Source organism: Phalacrocorax carbo, chromosome 5 (genome assembly GCF_963921805.1).
Source record: "Phalacrocorax carbo chromosome 5, bPhaCar2.1, whole genome shotgun sequence".
Classification (NCBI taxonomy): Eukaryota; Metazoa; Chordata; class Aves; order Suliformes; family Phalacrocoracidae; genus Phalacrocorax; species Phalacrocorax carbo.
The window spans coordinates 19,039,660-19,056,298 of NC_087517.1; the positions used below are offsets into that span (position 1 = coordinate 19,039,660).

A 16,639-nucleotide genomic window follows, 5' to 3' on the forward strand; every position below is an offset into this window, starting at 1 on the left:
ATATAGAGTATACAAGTTTGGTTTGTCTCTTATTAACATAAATACTGAGTAATTTTCATGATCTGTGCACTTCTAAAACAAGTCCACTAGGTTTTCAAGAAGGCATCTCTTCAGTCATCAAGTTTTAAAATTTAATCACAGTGTTGTACATTGGCAGCTTCTGAAATAATCCCAATTTAGTTTGTGGATGAAAAAATTTAGATCATATAGCTGGCAGCATTTGAGTTTAAGCTGGCAAAAGTTCTGAAAAACCAGGCTGCCAATCAGAAGAAAACACCATATTACACACGGGTCTGACATCACACCAGTGCCTAATAAAGCTTTGCAGTGACAGTTCCTTTGATTAAAAATAGAGCCGTCGATTCATAAATTATGTAGCATTTAATTTGTTGATACTAGAAAACTCAACACACCCATCTAATGCCCACATAGTGTTATTGCAGTTATGCCAAATGGGATCCGTGCCAACCAGATTGCTGGACACTACGTTATTCACGTTTCCAAAAGATAGCACCCGGTTTAGTCAGGAAGCATTTCATGAATAAAGATAAGGCCTATCTGAAAAAACTGAAATAACAACTCATCTCTAAAGAATGTATCAGTAAAGAATAGGAACAACTATCACCCGGTTGTGCCAAAATTCAGCGTAAACACTTATAAAAACACAGACTTAAATTCATGTAATGGAAGATGCTCAAAGTAAATCTCTCTTTTCATGTGCTCCCTCTAGCAATGTGAAACATTTGCCCAAGACATACTCCGCTGGCATTTTCCAGGAAGGCAGTGGAATGACCAGCGGTTCAAATGCCACAACTAGCCATTTTCACTGTGGGAAACACAGTCCCCACACACTAGCTCATACTTGCCATTTGGGGTCAGCAGCAGCATTTGTGATCTACTGCAAAAAGCAACTGAAATAAAAATTTTAGCCCATGGCTAGTTTGTTACCTGATTATTTTTCTCAGGATAGAATGAAGCGCCTTGATTTCTTCTGAGTGACTAAAACTAGGCAGATGGCCTCCGAGGGCTTCACAGAACCTTTCTGCCTCTTCCCAGGTCCTGGTTCGCAACACTCTTTCACTGTGGAAGAACTTCATAACAGCCAAATATCAGAGTAGAAAATGACATCAGTGACAGATTCTTTTTAAAACACTCCTGTGCTACCCAAATACGGCCACCCTAGGTAGGCATGAATAATTGGTATTTCTATAGGGAGAGAGCTTGGTTTCTTAACAATTATTTTATTTTTATTTCAGTTTGTTTGACAACAGCCAGACTCTGACGTTTAGCTGACGAAATTTGTTTCAAATGCAACATACTCCATATGGCAGGCTTTCTCTGTTTTTCTTTACCATAAATATTTTACAAAACAACACTCAACTCACTCCAAAACTGTAAGCCAAATTATAGGTTTTAAGGGATGATGTTCTTTCAAGTTTATGGTGAACTGCAAAGCCCAATTTTCACTGAAACCAGGCCCACTTGGGTGCTGCAGGTGAAGAAAGTTCTTTGGCACGCCCTTTGCTACCTGCACGTATCAGTGTTGCATACTTGGCTCACACACCTCAGCAAACATGTCCACTTGATCCCCTTGACTTCAGCCAAGCCGATTCCCATCAGCTGGATCTCTGCACAGACATGCTGCACTTGGTCAACAAGAGTTTTGAAGAAACTGCCAGGGCCAGTTGTCACATCCCATCAGCTACGGGACAGCTATGCTGCACATCAGCTAGACCCATCCCTTTGGGATCCTTGCCCACAGCCTTGTTGTTCAAGCTGGGTTTCCCCACTTTGCTACATGAGCTGTTTACAAGACAGAGTTCATTGCAGACACTGAGTCCAGAAATAATGAATAAACAATCTGATAAACAGCCTCAGTTTTCACTCAATTTGATTGTTAACAGGAGGGGGAACCCTGCATTCCTAAACACAAACTTGTTTAAGCCATTCTAACTAACAGCACGGCTGCTTTCTTCCACTATTTACTTCAAAAATCAGTAAAATACAATTGATACTGCTTTATTTTGATAAAGTTTGATATCCATATACAAACCAGAGAAAGTCCCACCTCTCCTATCTATACTCAGGGTATAGAAAGGAAAAGGGCAAGGGAAAGCAATGCAAAGCACTTTCCTTCCCTATTCAGGTGTCCCTGCATGCCACATGACGGCAGGTGGGCTAGGATACAGGCACGGCACCCTCCGTCAGCACCAGGCTCCTGCGGCAGCAGCACGCGCAGAAGCTGCTGCCCCACTCAGCTCTGACGTACAGAGCTGGCCACAGAAAGAGCAAGGAGAGGCACACTGCATCTTTCAGGAATTGGCAGAGGATGATGCATGAGAACATCTGGAGGCAGTCAACCTGAATCAACGTGAATTCCTCCTGTAAAACATCTTTGAAATACCCTTCAGAGCACCTATAAGCCACAAAATGGCTAATCACACACTTGCTGCAAGACAGTAAAGAACAATTAACATCTAATAGGAATAACATTTTACCTTGTAGCAGGCAAGGCCGGATCCATTGTGCCACCCAGGGGGACAGGGATCAGTTGGCTTTGGGAGCACTTCAGGCTCCTTCGGCAGCCCGATATATGTTTTGCAGATGGAAGACGCTTTAGTGGTTTTACAGTCCTTAGTTTCCCACTTTCCAAGAGAGCTTCCACTGGCCATGGCCACACATCCTCCTGAAAACTCTAAGATTTAAACCACCAGAAACATATTTAACACTATTAGCTGGTTTTCCAAATAAATCCATAGATTTCTGAATTACTATTTTATTTAATCCTTGGAGTTCTGTAACATGGCACTCCAATGCTTGGTCAATGTAAAATGATAGTTGGGGGGTTTTTTTGTTAAATTTACCTGGTTGCAAGGAATTCCAGTTAGTGTATGTCACAGCTTCAGTTTTTTCCCCGTCCACTGTACCCCAGGAATATATTCCCGACTGGCTAATATCCTGCAAACCGGTCCAGAAGTACTTTTTTTCAACTTTGGTGTATTTTCTAATTAGACTGTTTATAAATTCTTGCTCAAATCTGAAAATTCACAGATGAATTTGTGTCAATATTTGAAAGATATCTTACTGAGTCAATCTGAAAATGAGGCATATTATACATGAGTTAGTTGAAGTGGTTGTCCAGACAGTCCCATATTCAACATGGGGTCAGCAGGCTGGGAATTCACATACTTCCAAGGTTTTACATTGTAGGTTTACCATTGCCATGCCATGGAAAACATGGTTTTCTACTTCCCTGCAAAAGCAATTCTATCTCTATTTTTTCTTTATAACCGCTAATTAGCATACAGAGGTTTTAACCTCTGACTGTATCTCCAGGATCACACTGTAAAACATGCCCATGAATTAGAGATGTGCTTCACCTGTTCATCACTGTAAGATTGCACTGTGTTCCAAATGAAACTTCTGTTTTATAAATCTTGTAACAGTAGTTTCCATGTCTCTCCAATCCCTGGTTAGAGAACAAAAAACAGGTTTATACGTAACAGGCTAATTCAGCCATTATCTACAGGAGAAAATAAATCATTGCTAACATTGGTTGGTGCCCACAAGCCAGCACAGCATATACAAGAAGGAAATTCAGTGCATCACGTACAAGGTCCAGTATCATCAACTCTCAGATTCTAAGAAATAATGCAACCACAGGAATAAAATACACCACTGTTTCAGCTTGACTGTGTAGAGTCTTCTGACTGCTATGTGCATTTAGAGAAACACAAGGGCAACAGCCTAGTCCTATCCAAAACAATAGGAGTTTTCATGCTGTTCCACCAATGCCAGGATTCAAACAGAGGAATAATAAGAGGGCATTACCACTGTTTCTTTACTTCTGAAAAAAATAATTTATACTGGAAGTGTGTGAACTTACAAAATTTCTCTATTATTCAAATCTTTTCCCTTATATTTACACTGAAATTTCAAGGAACATTAATGTGTTACCTCTTCGCTAGCCTACCAATGCCAGTGGTGTCTCAACAACACAGAAAGGTGTAACTTCTACATGCTGGCAGTCTCTGAAGAGACAGAGTAAAAACACCCCGAGGTTGTGCAGAAAGATAAGGGGTAAACATGTTTCCTGTTGCAGGCAATATGCCACACAATACTGAACCACAGAACTCTGCAATAGCTAGTAATACCATCCCAAGATTGTTGAAAACAGAAAAGACTTCTCTTATTTTAGTATAACATGTTACAGCATAAAAAGAAAAACAAACAAAACAAAAACACCCCCACCTTTATTCAAGTCAAAGAACAAAATGAGAGACAAGTGAAGCGTAACAGAAACCTAATCTCATTTATCAACCTCTGCGTGTCTTTATGTTGCTACACGCTTATCCTAATTTATAAAAAACACTTCAAGCAAAAACCACAGGACAAATGGCATTAGTGATAACACATATAGTAAGAGCTATTTTTTTTGTTTTTCAAACAAGTTTTGTTTTTCAAACAAGTAAATAAAACACAACACCTCCTGGGTCCAAGCTCATAATACTTTCATCAATAAACAGAGTGGTAACACATCTAAAGCCTGCTTAGGAGAATCTGAAATTTGGCTCGTGCTACATAATGTCCTTTTTGAGCTAAAACGTTCCATAGACTCTACTGTGAGGGCAAGGAGGCAAGGAGGACAGAGGAATTAGAGGAAATAAGTAATTTGATGCAGGTTTCTGAACGAAGCAAAAGAAATACAGACTTCCTATTACCTCTTCCAGTGAACAACTTTTATCTGACTTTGTTTCATTCAAAATCTCTCCCTTTTTCTTGCACACGTATTTAAGTTTTTCTTCACAGGACTTGACTCTCCACTGTCCCAACTGTGAGAAGGAAAGGGAAAAAACGTTATTTGAAATTCTAAAATTTTTCAATTTCCATAGTGCAGAGGCTGAGTTTTCATAAGGGGGAAAGCCAAAATGCCTCTAGCAAAAATACTGGGGTCAGGATGCCCTGGATTATATGCATAGATGCATGTTTGGAAGCAAGAGAGAAAGCTGGCAAACGTGGAGATGGGAGGATTCTCGGTCACCTCTGAAAAGGTAAGAAAAGGTATGGTGGTGCCAATTCCCTCTGATCAGGGAGGGAATGGGTGCAGGGGGTGTGTTCGGCTTTCTGCAGAGGTGGGGAAGGGGCAGCTGGGAGCAGCTGGGCACATGAGCTCCACTGCCACCCTGACAGCACAGCAGGCAGATGCTTTCCCCAGTTTTCTACTGAGTATGGGAGACGGGATACAGCCTGCTTCCCTCTCCAGTCATCTTTGTAACCTCCTTCCCCTGCTCACCCCTTGCTTCTTCTGTGCTGTATCCCCCCAGTGTCTGTCCTCTCCTCTCCTCTTCTCTTCCCGAGGTATCTCACTACCCATCCTCAGATGGCGTCCCCCAAACTGGTCCTGGAGACGACTGAACCCAGCTCTTCCTTTCAATAGTTTGGCCCTTGTCCTTCCTAGCTCTCTGCCACAGACATGCAAGAATATGGTAACCCAAAATGCAGAGTGACACGGACAACTGGCTGGCCAGCAGCAGAGGCAGTCTCAGAGCTGCGAGCAATTTCTTCCATTCTTTGCAGTACACAGCTACAAAGTGTCGGCTAAACAATTTTAAGAAATTTGCTTGTAGAAAAATGATTATCTGTATTTTAAAGATTATTCCAGACATAAAATCAGTTATCTGCTTTACCCTCCCCGTGACTTTCACATACATCAGTGTTGCCTCTACTATGATGGAAAAAACCTAAAAATCCTCAACACTGTACTCCTACCTCGCCTGAATAGGACACGCAGTTAGGAGTGCTGTTAAAAGGAACTTTTGGTTCATTCTGATCCCAATATGTAAAAACCACATCTGAGCGATCTGACCATTTGAACAAGGTTGGTACATCTTCATTCCTGAGACCCATCCACATTTCTTCTTTAGCATCTGTAATTTAAAATTAGGACAACACTGTAGTTTCAAAATAATACTCAAAACTAGTTGGAAAGGAATGTGAAATCAACAAAATAATCTTTTATCACTATACTGCACTGCATAAATGGAACTTTTTTTTTTTCTTACAGTGAGAAAGAGAATTTGAGACAAGTACAGTAGATTTTCACTATCTGGTTTCACAACACATTCATGAATGTAAGTTTCACAGAGGAGGTAACAAACAGGAAAAAAAACAGTAATAATGAACACTCAAGCAAAAAAAAAAGCTCAAACAAATTTAATTTTTAGAGTGTACACAAAAAGATCACAGACTACAGATAAAATTTATTAGGTCAGTGGCCCAGTAGTCAAATATTGACGCAACTATCTACGATTCTCTTTGAATAAGAAAAATCAAGCACAAGGTATTAGGCAACCAGAAGTAGGTTAGCCCAATAATAAATAAATAAAATAGATCAAACCAAAACTAGAGCTAGTACAGAGGGACTGGACGTGAACAGCAACACTCAACACTAGCCTGGGTTCAAGCTCAGCATTAGCACCTTCATTTAGTAGCCAGAGGTTATGACAAGCATATGCTAGAACATGGAAAGCGGTTTGTAATTTCTGGTGCACAGCACTTGGTGCTTGACCTTTAGAAGTATCCCAACTCACCATTATGAAGCTTTGTAACAACCAATTCTACATCTGCTAACGAGTGTATGCTGATGAGGTTACTCTTATTTGCTTTGCACAACTCATCTGCCGCACTCCAAGGCGCCTGGTTGTTTATCAGCATGTAGCAAAAACCGTTGTGGGGAAACCAGCCCAAGTCACAGCGAGTATCCAAGTGTCTCCAAAACTCTAACAGTGAAGAGAAACGGAATGAGAGGCTTTTGTTTTACACTGGCTGTAAACAAAATTACACAGTGCAATGGGTTGGCATTTTCTTCATGTTTTATATCCGGCAGCACCTTGAAAACAGCCCAAAAGCAGCGATCAGAATGTGTTCACATCTCTTTGGACCTAATACTTTACAAAATGGTCACAATTTAGTCAAGCAAATAGACCTGACTGAGCAGCGTTATGTGGATTAGTAAAGTTTTGGGGCCATGAGGCAGGCAGAAGGAAGAAAACAGTGAGAGTGAAAGTGAAAAGCTGGAATGCATTATGCTAAGCTGGTTTTAGTGTAAGCGAAAGGTTCAGAAGTAACAGTACACTAGATTTCAAACGCAATTAAAGGCAAAACAGGTTACTTCATCGCAGGACAGCAGCTTCCACAAAGAGTTTCTTCTTTTGTTCTGGCAGGGGTTTGCACTTTTATAGGGCGTTATTGCCTATATACAGCACCATGCGTAAGACCAGTTTTGAATAGCTTACAATGAAACAAAGGCTTAGTTTTAAATATTTCTTTCTTCTGAAAACTGACATATTAAAGAATTCAAACTGGTTTTAATGCATGCTGAAAAGGATATATACTAATAGCCTTTCTGGCTCAAAATCCACTACAAAATACTCCAATCACAAGAGTTTTGGTTTTTAGTTAATAAAGCACTCTATAAACACCAGTAATAACTCCTTAGACCCCACTGAGGAGCCAGAGAACAAATAAGGATGGTTAACTAACACCAAATTCTCAAGGGATCATTTAAAAATTTGAACCAGTTTAGTTAAATTTAAACTGCTTACTCATTATTTTTTTTTTCCCCAAAGGGTCACACCTCCCCTGGGGGAGCCAGAGAGAACATGCCTTAGCCAGTGACACTTCATGACACTTTCCACCTCCAGGACACTGCTTCATCCCGCTTATCCCCTAGTACTCCCCCTTGACCAAGGACAATCATCTTCCAGTAAAAGCTGTCCCATGACAGCCCCAGAAGCATGAGCCCTGGAAACTGGGTAAGGCCAAAGCACACATGGAAGAACAGGCCATGGGCATGGGAAGGGTTGGACACCCAGGTGTAGGTAAATGGCCAAAACCATGGAAGCAGTAATATGTCACAGCTGGACACTGTAAAAACTGAAGGACTGAATATGTGTGTGTGTGTGTAGGGAGCAGAGAATCAAGCTTTAAACTGTTCTTGTTTTCCTATTGTATTATTTACTTTCATCTTGTAAGAGCTGTTATGGATCCAATAAAGATTATACACTGGGCAAGCTACCAACTCTTGCACTCTGATTTCCAGTGCTGGGCCTGGTTTCAAAGGATAGTAAGGTCATTTAACTACTTCTGTTTGAACTCAGAGTTTGATCTAAGCCCCAGGTAGGTCCCATTTTATGCCAATACACACCAAGAGTGAAAGGAATGGGCTTAAACCAGAGATGGAAAGGTTTGAGGTGCAACTGCCTGTTCCAGACTTTCAGCACCACATGTAAGAAGGCACAAGCCATGGAGGAAAATGTGATGAAAAGGGCAGGACTGTGCTGGGAAATGCTTTACATATGAATGAGAAAGCTGCAAAAAATGAAAGCTGTTTGTGAGGCATCATCTTGACCCTGAAGATACAGAGTTTGCTTCTGCTCTGCTAAAAAACCCAAAGCTGTTGTGAAAGTGTTTTGGCAGAGACGTCCAAGAAGGCTTGGGGAGCGAAAAAAAGACTCTAAGTGAACGTTACATTCATATTAACATACAAAACCAAAAATGCAAGTTGTCCTACCTGGGAGGCTTGAAACTTCCTTGAGTGACTTCTTGCAGATATATGGAAGTGGAGTCCCACAATGGTAACTCTGCCACTGACCTGAGGCAGCATTCATCACCACACAGCTAGTCCCATCCAGTGGGGACAAACTCTGCATATCTATAGACAGGAACAAATAAAAATAGAAGAGCACAAGTTATCAAACCGTAACGTACTGACTGCTTCTTTTTTCTACTGCTTTTCAATACAAGAATATACTTTGCATAGTACAGCACCTTGTTTTTTAAGAACTTGCTTTGAATGAAGGCACCTGTCCTACCATAGATGCCACAGAAAATTTTTTATAAGAGAGAAAGTTACAGAATCAAGGAATCTGGACTTCATTTCCAATGTTTAATCATAGAACCAGGAGGAATGTTCTATTTACAATACAACAAACCCTTGGCTGAGCACTTTCCCAGACTAGAAATATCTCAGGGGAGAACCCTTTCTGCAGCCCTCAGTTTCCTTTGGCAGTCCCTTTCCAGCCCCACTCCAGACACAGCTCTGCACTCTTTCTCTCAACACTAACACTAACCTACCTTAACAGAAACCTGAGACGAGGCCCCAGATTAAAAATATCAGAGAGGACAACTAATTTTTTTGCAGTCCCCATCTCCCCTTGGAGCCCCTTCCAATGGTACTTTTTGGCTTTTTCTTTAAGCCCCAAAGCACACCCGAGCTGTGTCCTACACAGAACACCCCAGCTCCCCCTGCCTTGGGTTCATTCGGTCTCACACAGAAAAGGCTCAGGGTGCATCTTAGCTCTTCATGGGCAAGTGCAACAGAGAAAGGGCCAGGCTCTTTTCAGAGGTATACAGTGAAAGGACAAGAAGTAATGGGCACAGCTTGCAGCTAGCAAAATTCCTGTTAGATACCAGTAAGTATTTTTCACAAGAAAGGTAGACATTAGTATGTCTTCCATGACTGCAGACTAAATTATGCCACTGTAACTCAGGATAGCCTAGTCTCTAGCTCTGCATTACAGCCCTACATCACAGTCATCACAGCTTCAGAAGAAGGTGCAGCCAGTAGTACAAGCAGCAAAGTCCTTAAACTTTCCAAAAGAAAGACCACATTTGGAAAATCTCACAGAAACTTCTTAGTAAAGTTTTCAGAGAAATAACAGAAACCACTTCTTATCTTTTCACAGAATTCATGTTACAGCACTATTCTAGAAACTGAAACAAAAAAAGGTCAAATTCAGCTTGAATGACAGAACAGTATTAGCTTCAGTGTTCCTGATTATTATTCCCCCAGGATTCTCATATATACATACCCATGGCCTATTTGTGAGACTATTACAAATACACACTGAAAATTCCAAACAAACAAAACTCTCACCAATTCTACTAGGAACTTGGGAGTAATTAAAAAATGTTTTTCAAAGGTTTTATACTTCTTTCATCTTCACCTCAAAACAAATTTAACCAAACTTGAGGTTTAAAAGCAAAAGTCAGGCTTCTAATTAATGTCAGTTCTTGCACATACATCAATAATTGTAATATTTGAGAGTCAATGCCACTCTGTCAGTGGAAGGAGAAATTTAGCAGCTAGGGAAGCTGTAGATTCTTTACTGAAATGGATCTCAAAGATACTATTTAGTTTTTACCTTTTTAGAGATTTATTAACCTAATCATCCATAAGCACAGAATGAGTGCAGGAAGATTCACTGGCTAGGAGGACAAGATGCTTCCAAAGGGCGGGGGGGGGGGGGGGGGGGGAAGCTAAGCAAAATACTAGTTTGTGTTGTGAATATTGTTAATAACACCAGAAACATCATTACCTGGATGCCAGTTAAGAAAATTCAAAGGTTTGTGATCTGACCACTGCCAACCTCCAGAAACGTCCAGTTGATTTAAGCCAATCCAGAAGATCTCAGCGATGTCATCCTTAGCTGAAGATAATTTAAATTTTTTAAAGAAAACTATTAACAGAAAATGGTCATCTTTTACTGGTCTGCTTTAAATTAAAAGTGTGATCTGAAAGGGCACGCATTTGAGGACAGATAGACTGCTACTATAATCAGACATGCAACCTTTCTTGAACTGAAGAGGAATTCACCCACATAAGTCTTCCCTCCCAATGGCTTCAGATGTTTGTCCTTTGGTTTTATATTCCCAAAGGCACACTGATAGCTCCTCCAGGCCAATCCTGGACATTAGAGAGGATGATTTCATAACAACAAGTGAGTAGTAACATGCTGCTAAAACACCAACTGCCACTCTGGCCCATATTTGAGATTTTGGGGACATTCCTCATAAATATGAGCAACAGTTAACCACTGCAATGAAACTGCACTGAAAAAATAATAAAAAAAAGACAAACCTCTAAAGTGAGATAAGCAGCTTATTTTTGCTACACAAATAAAAGCACCAATGCATTTTAAGTACAATCAAGTTTTAACCAGAATTTTAAGACAGAAACTAAAATGCTGTCTTCACTTTGTTAATTAGTCAAGATTTCCTGATATTCGTATTTAAATAATTACGCCTACCTTGTATGTAACTTAATTCAGATGCATCTTGGATGCTAAGTAGATCTGCCCCTTGCTGTTGACATGAAAGATAAGCTTCCTTCCAAGAAAGAGCAGACTGTGTATTAAACTGGTAGCAACTTTCAGACCCCGGATCACGTTCCCAGATATCATGACAACCATCCTCTGTTGAAAGGAAGCAGAAGGTTCTTGTAACTATAACTGTACTGAAACACCAGGAAGGTTTCAAAAGAAAAATTATAATACTGAAGGTCTATTGATTTTTATATTGGTAATCACATATATTGCAGGGTAAGTGTGTGCTGATCATCCTGTCAATGCTGCAATAGAAAAGGCACCTGCTTTTACCCAACTTAACAGCAGCGTGCTACGCCAAGGTGGAGCCATACATACATGAAGTGAGAGAATGCTTTTAGGATGTCTATTTAGAAACCCAACATGCCTGGTTGTAAGCAGATTCCCCATTTTGCATCGCGAGTATAATCTTCAGATGTAGCACACCATTTCCCGCCCGTATGCATTTCATCCTGAATGCAGTCATGATGCCACGTGTCATTATACAGAAAGGGGAACTCACAGGGTTTTCCGTAGGAGTTCCCATCTTTGGTATAAACCTCTGCAGGAAAAAAAAAAAATTAAAGAAGTAGATACAAGTTGTCTAGGGGAGGAAAGGACAGCAAATCAGTGTAACTCCTTGTACAGACATAGTTAACTTAAAAGCATGCAAATCACACTTGTGGTCTTAAAACACCATACCTTGTTGTTACAGATAATATACAGCAATGCCAGAACTGAAAGAAATGAGAGGAAAATATTTTTCTGCACTTTTTCTTCTGAGTGGGCAAACAAGCAGAAACTTCTTTCCCCCTTCCTGGTAAGTTAGGGATAAATACATTGTCCCGTTGAAGTCCAGGTGGTTTGCACAGACTATTACAGAACAAAGCTCTAGGAATCACCACACACCAGGGGAAAACATTTCAAACTGTAGCCTACTGGGCTCTTCTAATGGGCCATTTCCAACACCACATATACAAAGAAAATCCTGCTCTTAAATATGATAAAGCAAGTTTTCACCACTTCTTCTGGCACGCATGAGGCTTCAGATGAGACTGGCTTCCAGGGCAGTTGGACAGATTACCAGACCAAAGCAAATGGATGGTTCCTGACAGTCCAACAGGCTGCGAGCCAGCAGCACGCACCAAATTTGATTGTACAGCCTACCAGCAAAGAAAATATCCTCAAATCCTGCTCTTGTTCGAGCTAACAGCAAAATTCCCATCACTGTGAAGGGGACAGTGTCAGTTCTGATAGAAGGTGGTTGATACTTCATAATTAAATAGGCTTTCACTAAAATATGGGGAGAGGGATGTAAACATGCCAAGAAAGCCACTCGATAACACAACTTCTGCAGATGTGCATATTTATTTTTTATTAAAAAGTTAAAGTTCCATACTTGAATACCAATATCTCTCTACAGCAAAACATTCTATTGCTTTACTGATCAGTCTTTTCATATGATTAATTTTAAGAATTTATTGGCATAGGCATACAGCAACAAGCCCTTAACAAAAGAAAAATAAATCCTCCAACCCCCTGGGCAAACTTACCATGGTAAGGATACTGACATATATCATGGGAGGAACTGTTGCTTCTCCACTGGTCTGTTGCGTTTATGCTTGCAGTTACATAGGTACTCTTGATAGTCACTTTGTACTGAGAGGCACCAAGGATGGAAGCATCAGCACACCGCCACCACAGCATTAGTCTTGAGTTACAATCAACCATTTTCAGGCGAGACAGTGATTTGGTGAATATATCAAGTCCCAGGCACTGCTTGGACCCCAAATGAAAGAGGCGATTCTGGGATACCCATTTCCATAAAGCTTCACTTGTCTCCCTGCAGTCATCTATCACTATCCGTGAGTTTTTAACTTGTATGCACTTATTCAGTGTGTCATGGCGAATGGTAAAAGCATCACTGCCTGTATAAGAACAAACAACCACATATAGGTATGATTCAGTATCACTTTCACAGCAAGTTCATTTTTAAAAGTGTAATCACATTCTGAGACACGCTACCAGAGAAGTACACCAACTGCTGTTTCTGCACTATACTATCTCTTTTGTATAAGCCACATTAAGGACATTTTCCTGCTCTTCAGTGAGTATTCTTTATTCCTGGGGGAAAAGAAAAGATCTCTTTCAAAGTCATTAAAAAATGCAGGGAGACAAAATGAGGCTGTTTTCTAAGTCTAATCCTATCGATGAGAACGCTGCCTTTAATTTTAACACATGCTGATTGCATCAACCCCTGATTAATTTGTAAGCTTACTGGGTAAAGAATCTTGTCCTCATGCCTATCTGCAAATGCAGTTACACACTGCAGGTACTATAAAATATAATTAATAAGTTTTCATTTACTAAGCACTTTTCTTTTTAAACTGTGTACCATAGATGATACATAGAATGACAGGCTCACACATGAACCGGTTTGCGGGTGCAACTGCGGTATTACTAAACTAACTGGCACTGCTTTTGGGAGAGAATTTTAGAATGAATATCCCACCAAATACGCCACACAAAGATTAGGAGTATCATTTTTTAAATTATAAAGGAACCCTAGTTTCTTTTTCAGCTGTGATGTAGCTTGCCATTAAAAAGGAAAAAAAGAGCTGACACAGCGTAGTGTACAATTTAAAAAAGATATGGATCACCCTAGTGAGGCAAGCTGACGCCTCTGCCAGTATAAGAACACCTCTGACAAGTGGCAGTAGGTTTAAGCTAACCAATCAAGAAAAAAATGCCCCGAAACTATTTCTATGCCACAATAACAATGGCCCCACAGCATAAAACTTCCAGTAACCAGGCTGAAATGGACCTTGGCTGTCTCAGACCCACAAGGCTATTACTCTCCTGTTTAAATAAGGAATCTGCTGAGCAGTGTTTTGTATTTAATAGTAATGCACTGTCAATCACATTCCTACTGTGTTTTTTTAATATGACTTAATAATAGGTTTGGCTGAACAGCAAGGAAAATATTCAGTGATGTTATCCAATGAATTTTACCACTACTTCCCAGTATACTCGTGAATTTTCCACTGTGTAAGTGCCAAATAGTATCTAAATAGTACTGAGCTGGTCAAACTGTAAAGAAGAATCTCTAAGTCAGCCACCTACCGGAGTGACTTTTTCTAAACAGCACACTTCAACCAACCGCCTCTTTCATACCATTAACTAAATAACATTTTAACAACCAAACCTGCTTTTGTGGTATCTTTTTACCCTGTGCTTTCTCAGCACTACGTCTGCTCTTTGGTTTTTATTCTCCCCTCTTTTACTTTTCACTTTCTTGTAATGCATTGTCGGCCTCTTCTCAGATGTTCCCGTTCCTCTTTCACTTCTTCCCGTACAATCCTCATTCTGACTTTGAGAAGAAAACTGGCTTTTCAAAGTTTCCCCAGAAAAACCGCTGAAGTTCTCTCACCAGATCTCTCTGTACAGCAATTTATTAATACCGGTGCTTAATTACTCCAGTCCAACGCTGTGGCCATGAAGCTCTTACCTGACATCTTTAGCTACAAACCCGGGCCTGTTTCCAGCAAAGGATATACAGACATGTGAGGTGCAGCTACCCGGGGAGGAGCTCGCCGCGCTTCCCGGCGGCTCTCACCCAGCCAGCGCCGCGCCTTCGGAGAATTCGCTCAGCACGGAACCTTCCCACCTGCTCCCTGCCTGAGGGCCGGCGTGAGCCCCCTCCTCTCCCGCTGCGCACAAGCGGCGAGCGAGCCGGGGGCCGGGCGCCCCGCAGGGACCTGCCCGAGTTGGGGTCACCCCTCCCCGCGACGTGACCGGCCACGGCCTCCCTCCCTCCCGCCCGCCCGCGGCTCCCCGGCCCGGGCGGCCCCCGCAGGCACCGGGACGGCGGCGCCCGGGGCCGCCGGGACAGCGGCGGCTTTCCCGACGCCCCAGGCGACGCGCACGCTCCGGGAGGGCGGTCTCGGGTCTGGGGGTTTTTTCGCTTCTCCTTGTAAGTTTCCCACGTTGTTTCCACGCAGCCGGACTTTGCCCACCCAGGGCAACGCCCGGGGGTGCGGGGGACGGCCGGGACGGAAGGCCCGCCGCCGCGCCGCCTTCCCCCCTCAGCCTCCCGCCGGGGCGGAAAGGGACCTTCCGCGCCCGCTGCGCACCCGCGCTGCGCCTCTCCCCCTCTCCCAAGGTGGGCGCCCAGATTACCTGAGGGGTCCCGGCGGGCCGCGCAGCAGCGGAGGAGGAAGACGACGAGGAGGAGGGAGGCGAGGCCGCAGGCGGGCAGGCGGAGCCCCGCCGCCCGCGCCATCCTCCGCGGCGCGCAGGCTGCGCGGAGCGGGCGCGCTGCCGGGCTCGCTCTGCCGGAGCGACGCGCCCGCCGCCGCCAGCTGGCCGGGACGGCGAGCGGGGCGAGCGGATTGGCCCGCACCGGGGAGCGTCACTTGTTGCCAGGAGAAAAGCGGTCCTGGGTTTGCGGGGAGGCGTGGGCCGGGGGGCGGGGCGGGGCGGGGCCGGGGCGGTGGCCGGGCGTGAGGGGTCGGGGCGGCGGGGAAGGGCCGACCCCGGCGGGCCCGGCGCTACCGCGGAGGGGAGGGGGACGCGGAAGAGGGGAACCGCGAGTGGAAGTGTGAAAGTGAAGATGAGGAGAACACGGGGGAGACGGAGAGAAGAGGAGGGGGGGGAAAAGAGGAAAAACCGGAGGAGAAATTAAGAAAAAAATGGGAAAGCAGACCTAATTATCACGTGGTAGTTAAAGTTAAAACTAAAAAAAAAAGTTTTTAGGAGGTTAATTGCCGAAGAAAGGGAAAGCATAAGTGCTCAAAGTGAAGAAAAGGCAAAAAGTTAGGAGAATATAAACCCAAAATAATAGCAGATACTGAAGTAAAATACATAAAAATGGATCAAACAATAAATTTCTAAGTATTACCCAGCAATCCTCACCCTGCTCTGGTTGTGGGGCCGCGTGCCGGCTGGGCCTGGTGTTGGGGCCTCGACGCTGTCCATGGGGCTGTGGGGTGGGTGGCCATGGGGCAGGTGGCCATCCCCATGGGGCATGGGCAGGGGGTTGCTGCCCCGCCAGGAGGCAGCCAAGGGGATGTGGGGGTCACCACAGGGTCCCTCATGACACAGAAGGCGGGGGGCCACAGCCCTCAGCACCACGGGGAGCATCAGGGACCCCCACGGGCAATGCTCCAAGGCTTCCCCTCCCTCCTGTTACAGAGCTGCCTCTGCATATTTGCCCATAGGGGCTAGCTGGACTTTCAGAAGCTGGAGAGGGAACGGAAGTGGGACAAGGGCCTTGTCATACTTTCTAAGAGTTTTCTGGTAGCTAGCAGCTAAAACTGCAATTGTCTGATCTATTTCTGCCAGGGAAGAGGGAGGAGGGGATGGGATGGGGAGCAGTTGAAATAACTGTTGCTGAGAAAATTATGATGCTGGCTACAGGAAGTTACAGAAACCAAAAGTAAAAACAGAGAGATGCAGAGAACCAGTTGGCCTGAAGGAGGAAAAGAGAAAGCAGG

General features: G+C 43.2%; 1 protein-coding gene across 2 annotated transcripts in view; it reads right to left on the reverse strand.

Moving 5' to 3' along the window:
- Window positions 1-15,542, reverse strand: part of LY75 (lymphocyte antigen 75) — a 46,260-nt gene extending 30,718 nt beyond the window's left edge. The window contains exons 1-13 of one of the 2 annotated variants that reach the window (XM_064451440.1): window positions 15,324-15,542; window positions 12,698-13,072; window positions 11,533-11,706; window positions 11,091-11,255; window positions 10,380-10,490; window positions 8,573-8,713; window positions 6,591-6,779; window positions 5,770-5,927; window positions 4,722-4,832; window positions 3,381-3,469; window positions 2,865-3,037; window positions 2,499-2,695; window positions 949-1,091 (exon numbers count right to left, since the gene is read on the reverse strand). In XM_064451440.1, coding sequence (XP_064307510.1) covers window positions 949-1,091; window positions 2,499-2,695; window positions 2,865-3,037; window positions 3,381-3,469; window positions 4,722-4,832; window positions 5,770-5,927; window positions 6,591-6,779; window positions 8,573-8,713; window positions 10,380-10,490; window positions 11,091-11,255; window positions 11,533-11,706; window positions 12,698-13,072; window positions 15,324-15,426 — 2,129 coding nt within the window. In that variant the 5' untranslated portion in view covers window positions 15,427-15,542. Of the gene's footprint in view, window positions 1-948; window positions 1,092-2,498; window positions 2,696-2,864; window positions 3,038-3,380; window positions 3,470-4,721; window positions 4,833-5,769; window positions 5,928-6,590; window positions 6,780-8,572; window positions 8,714-10,379; window positions 10,491-11,090; window positions 11,256-11,532; window positions 11,707-12,697; window positions 13,073-14,652; window positions 14,881-15,323 lie in introns of those variants that run through there. The other variant, XM_064451442.1, reaches the window with a different exon arrangement.
- Between the last annotated feature and the right edge of the window lie 1,097 nt (window positions 15,543-16,639).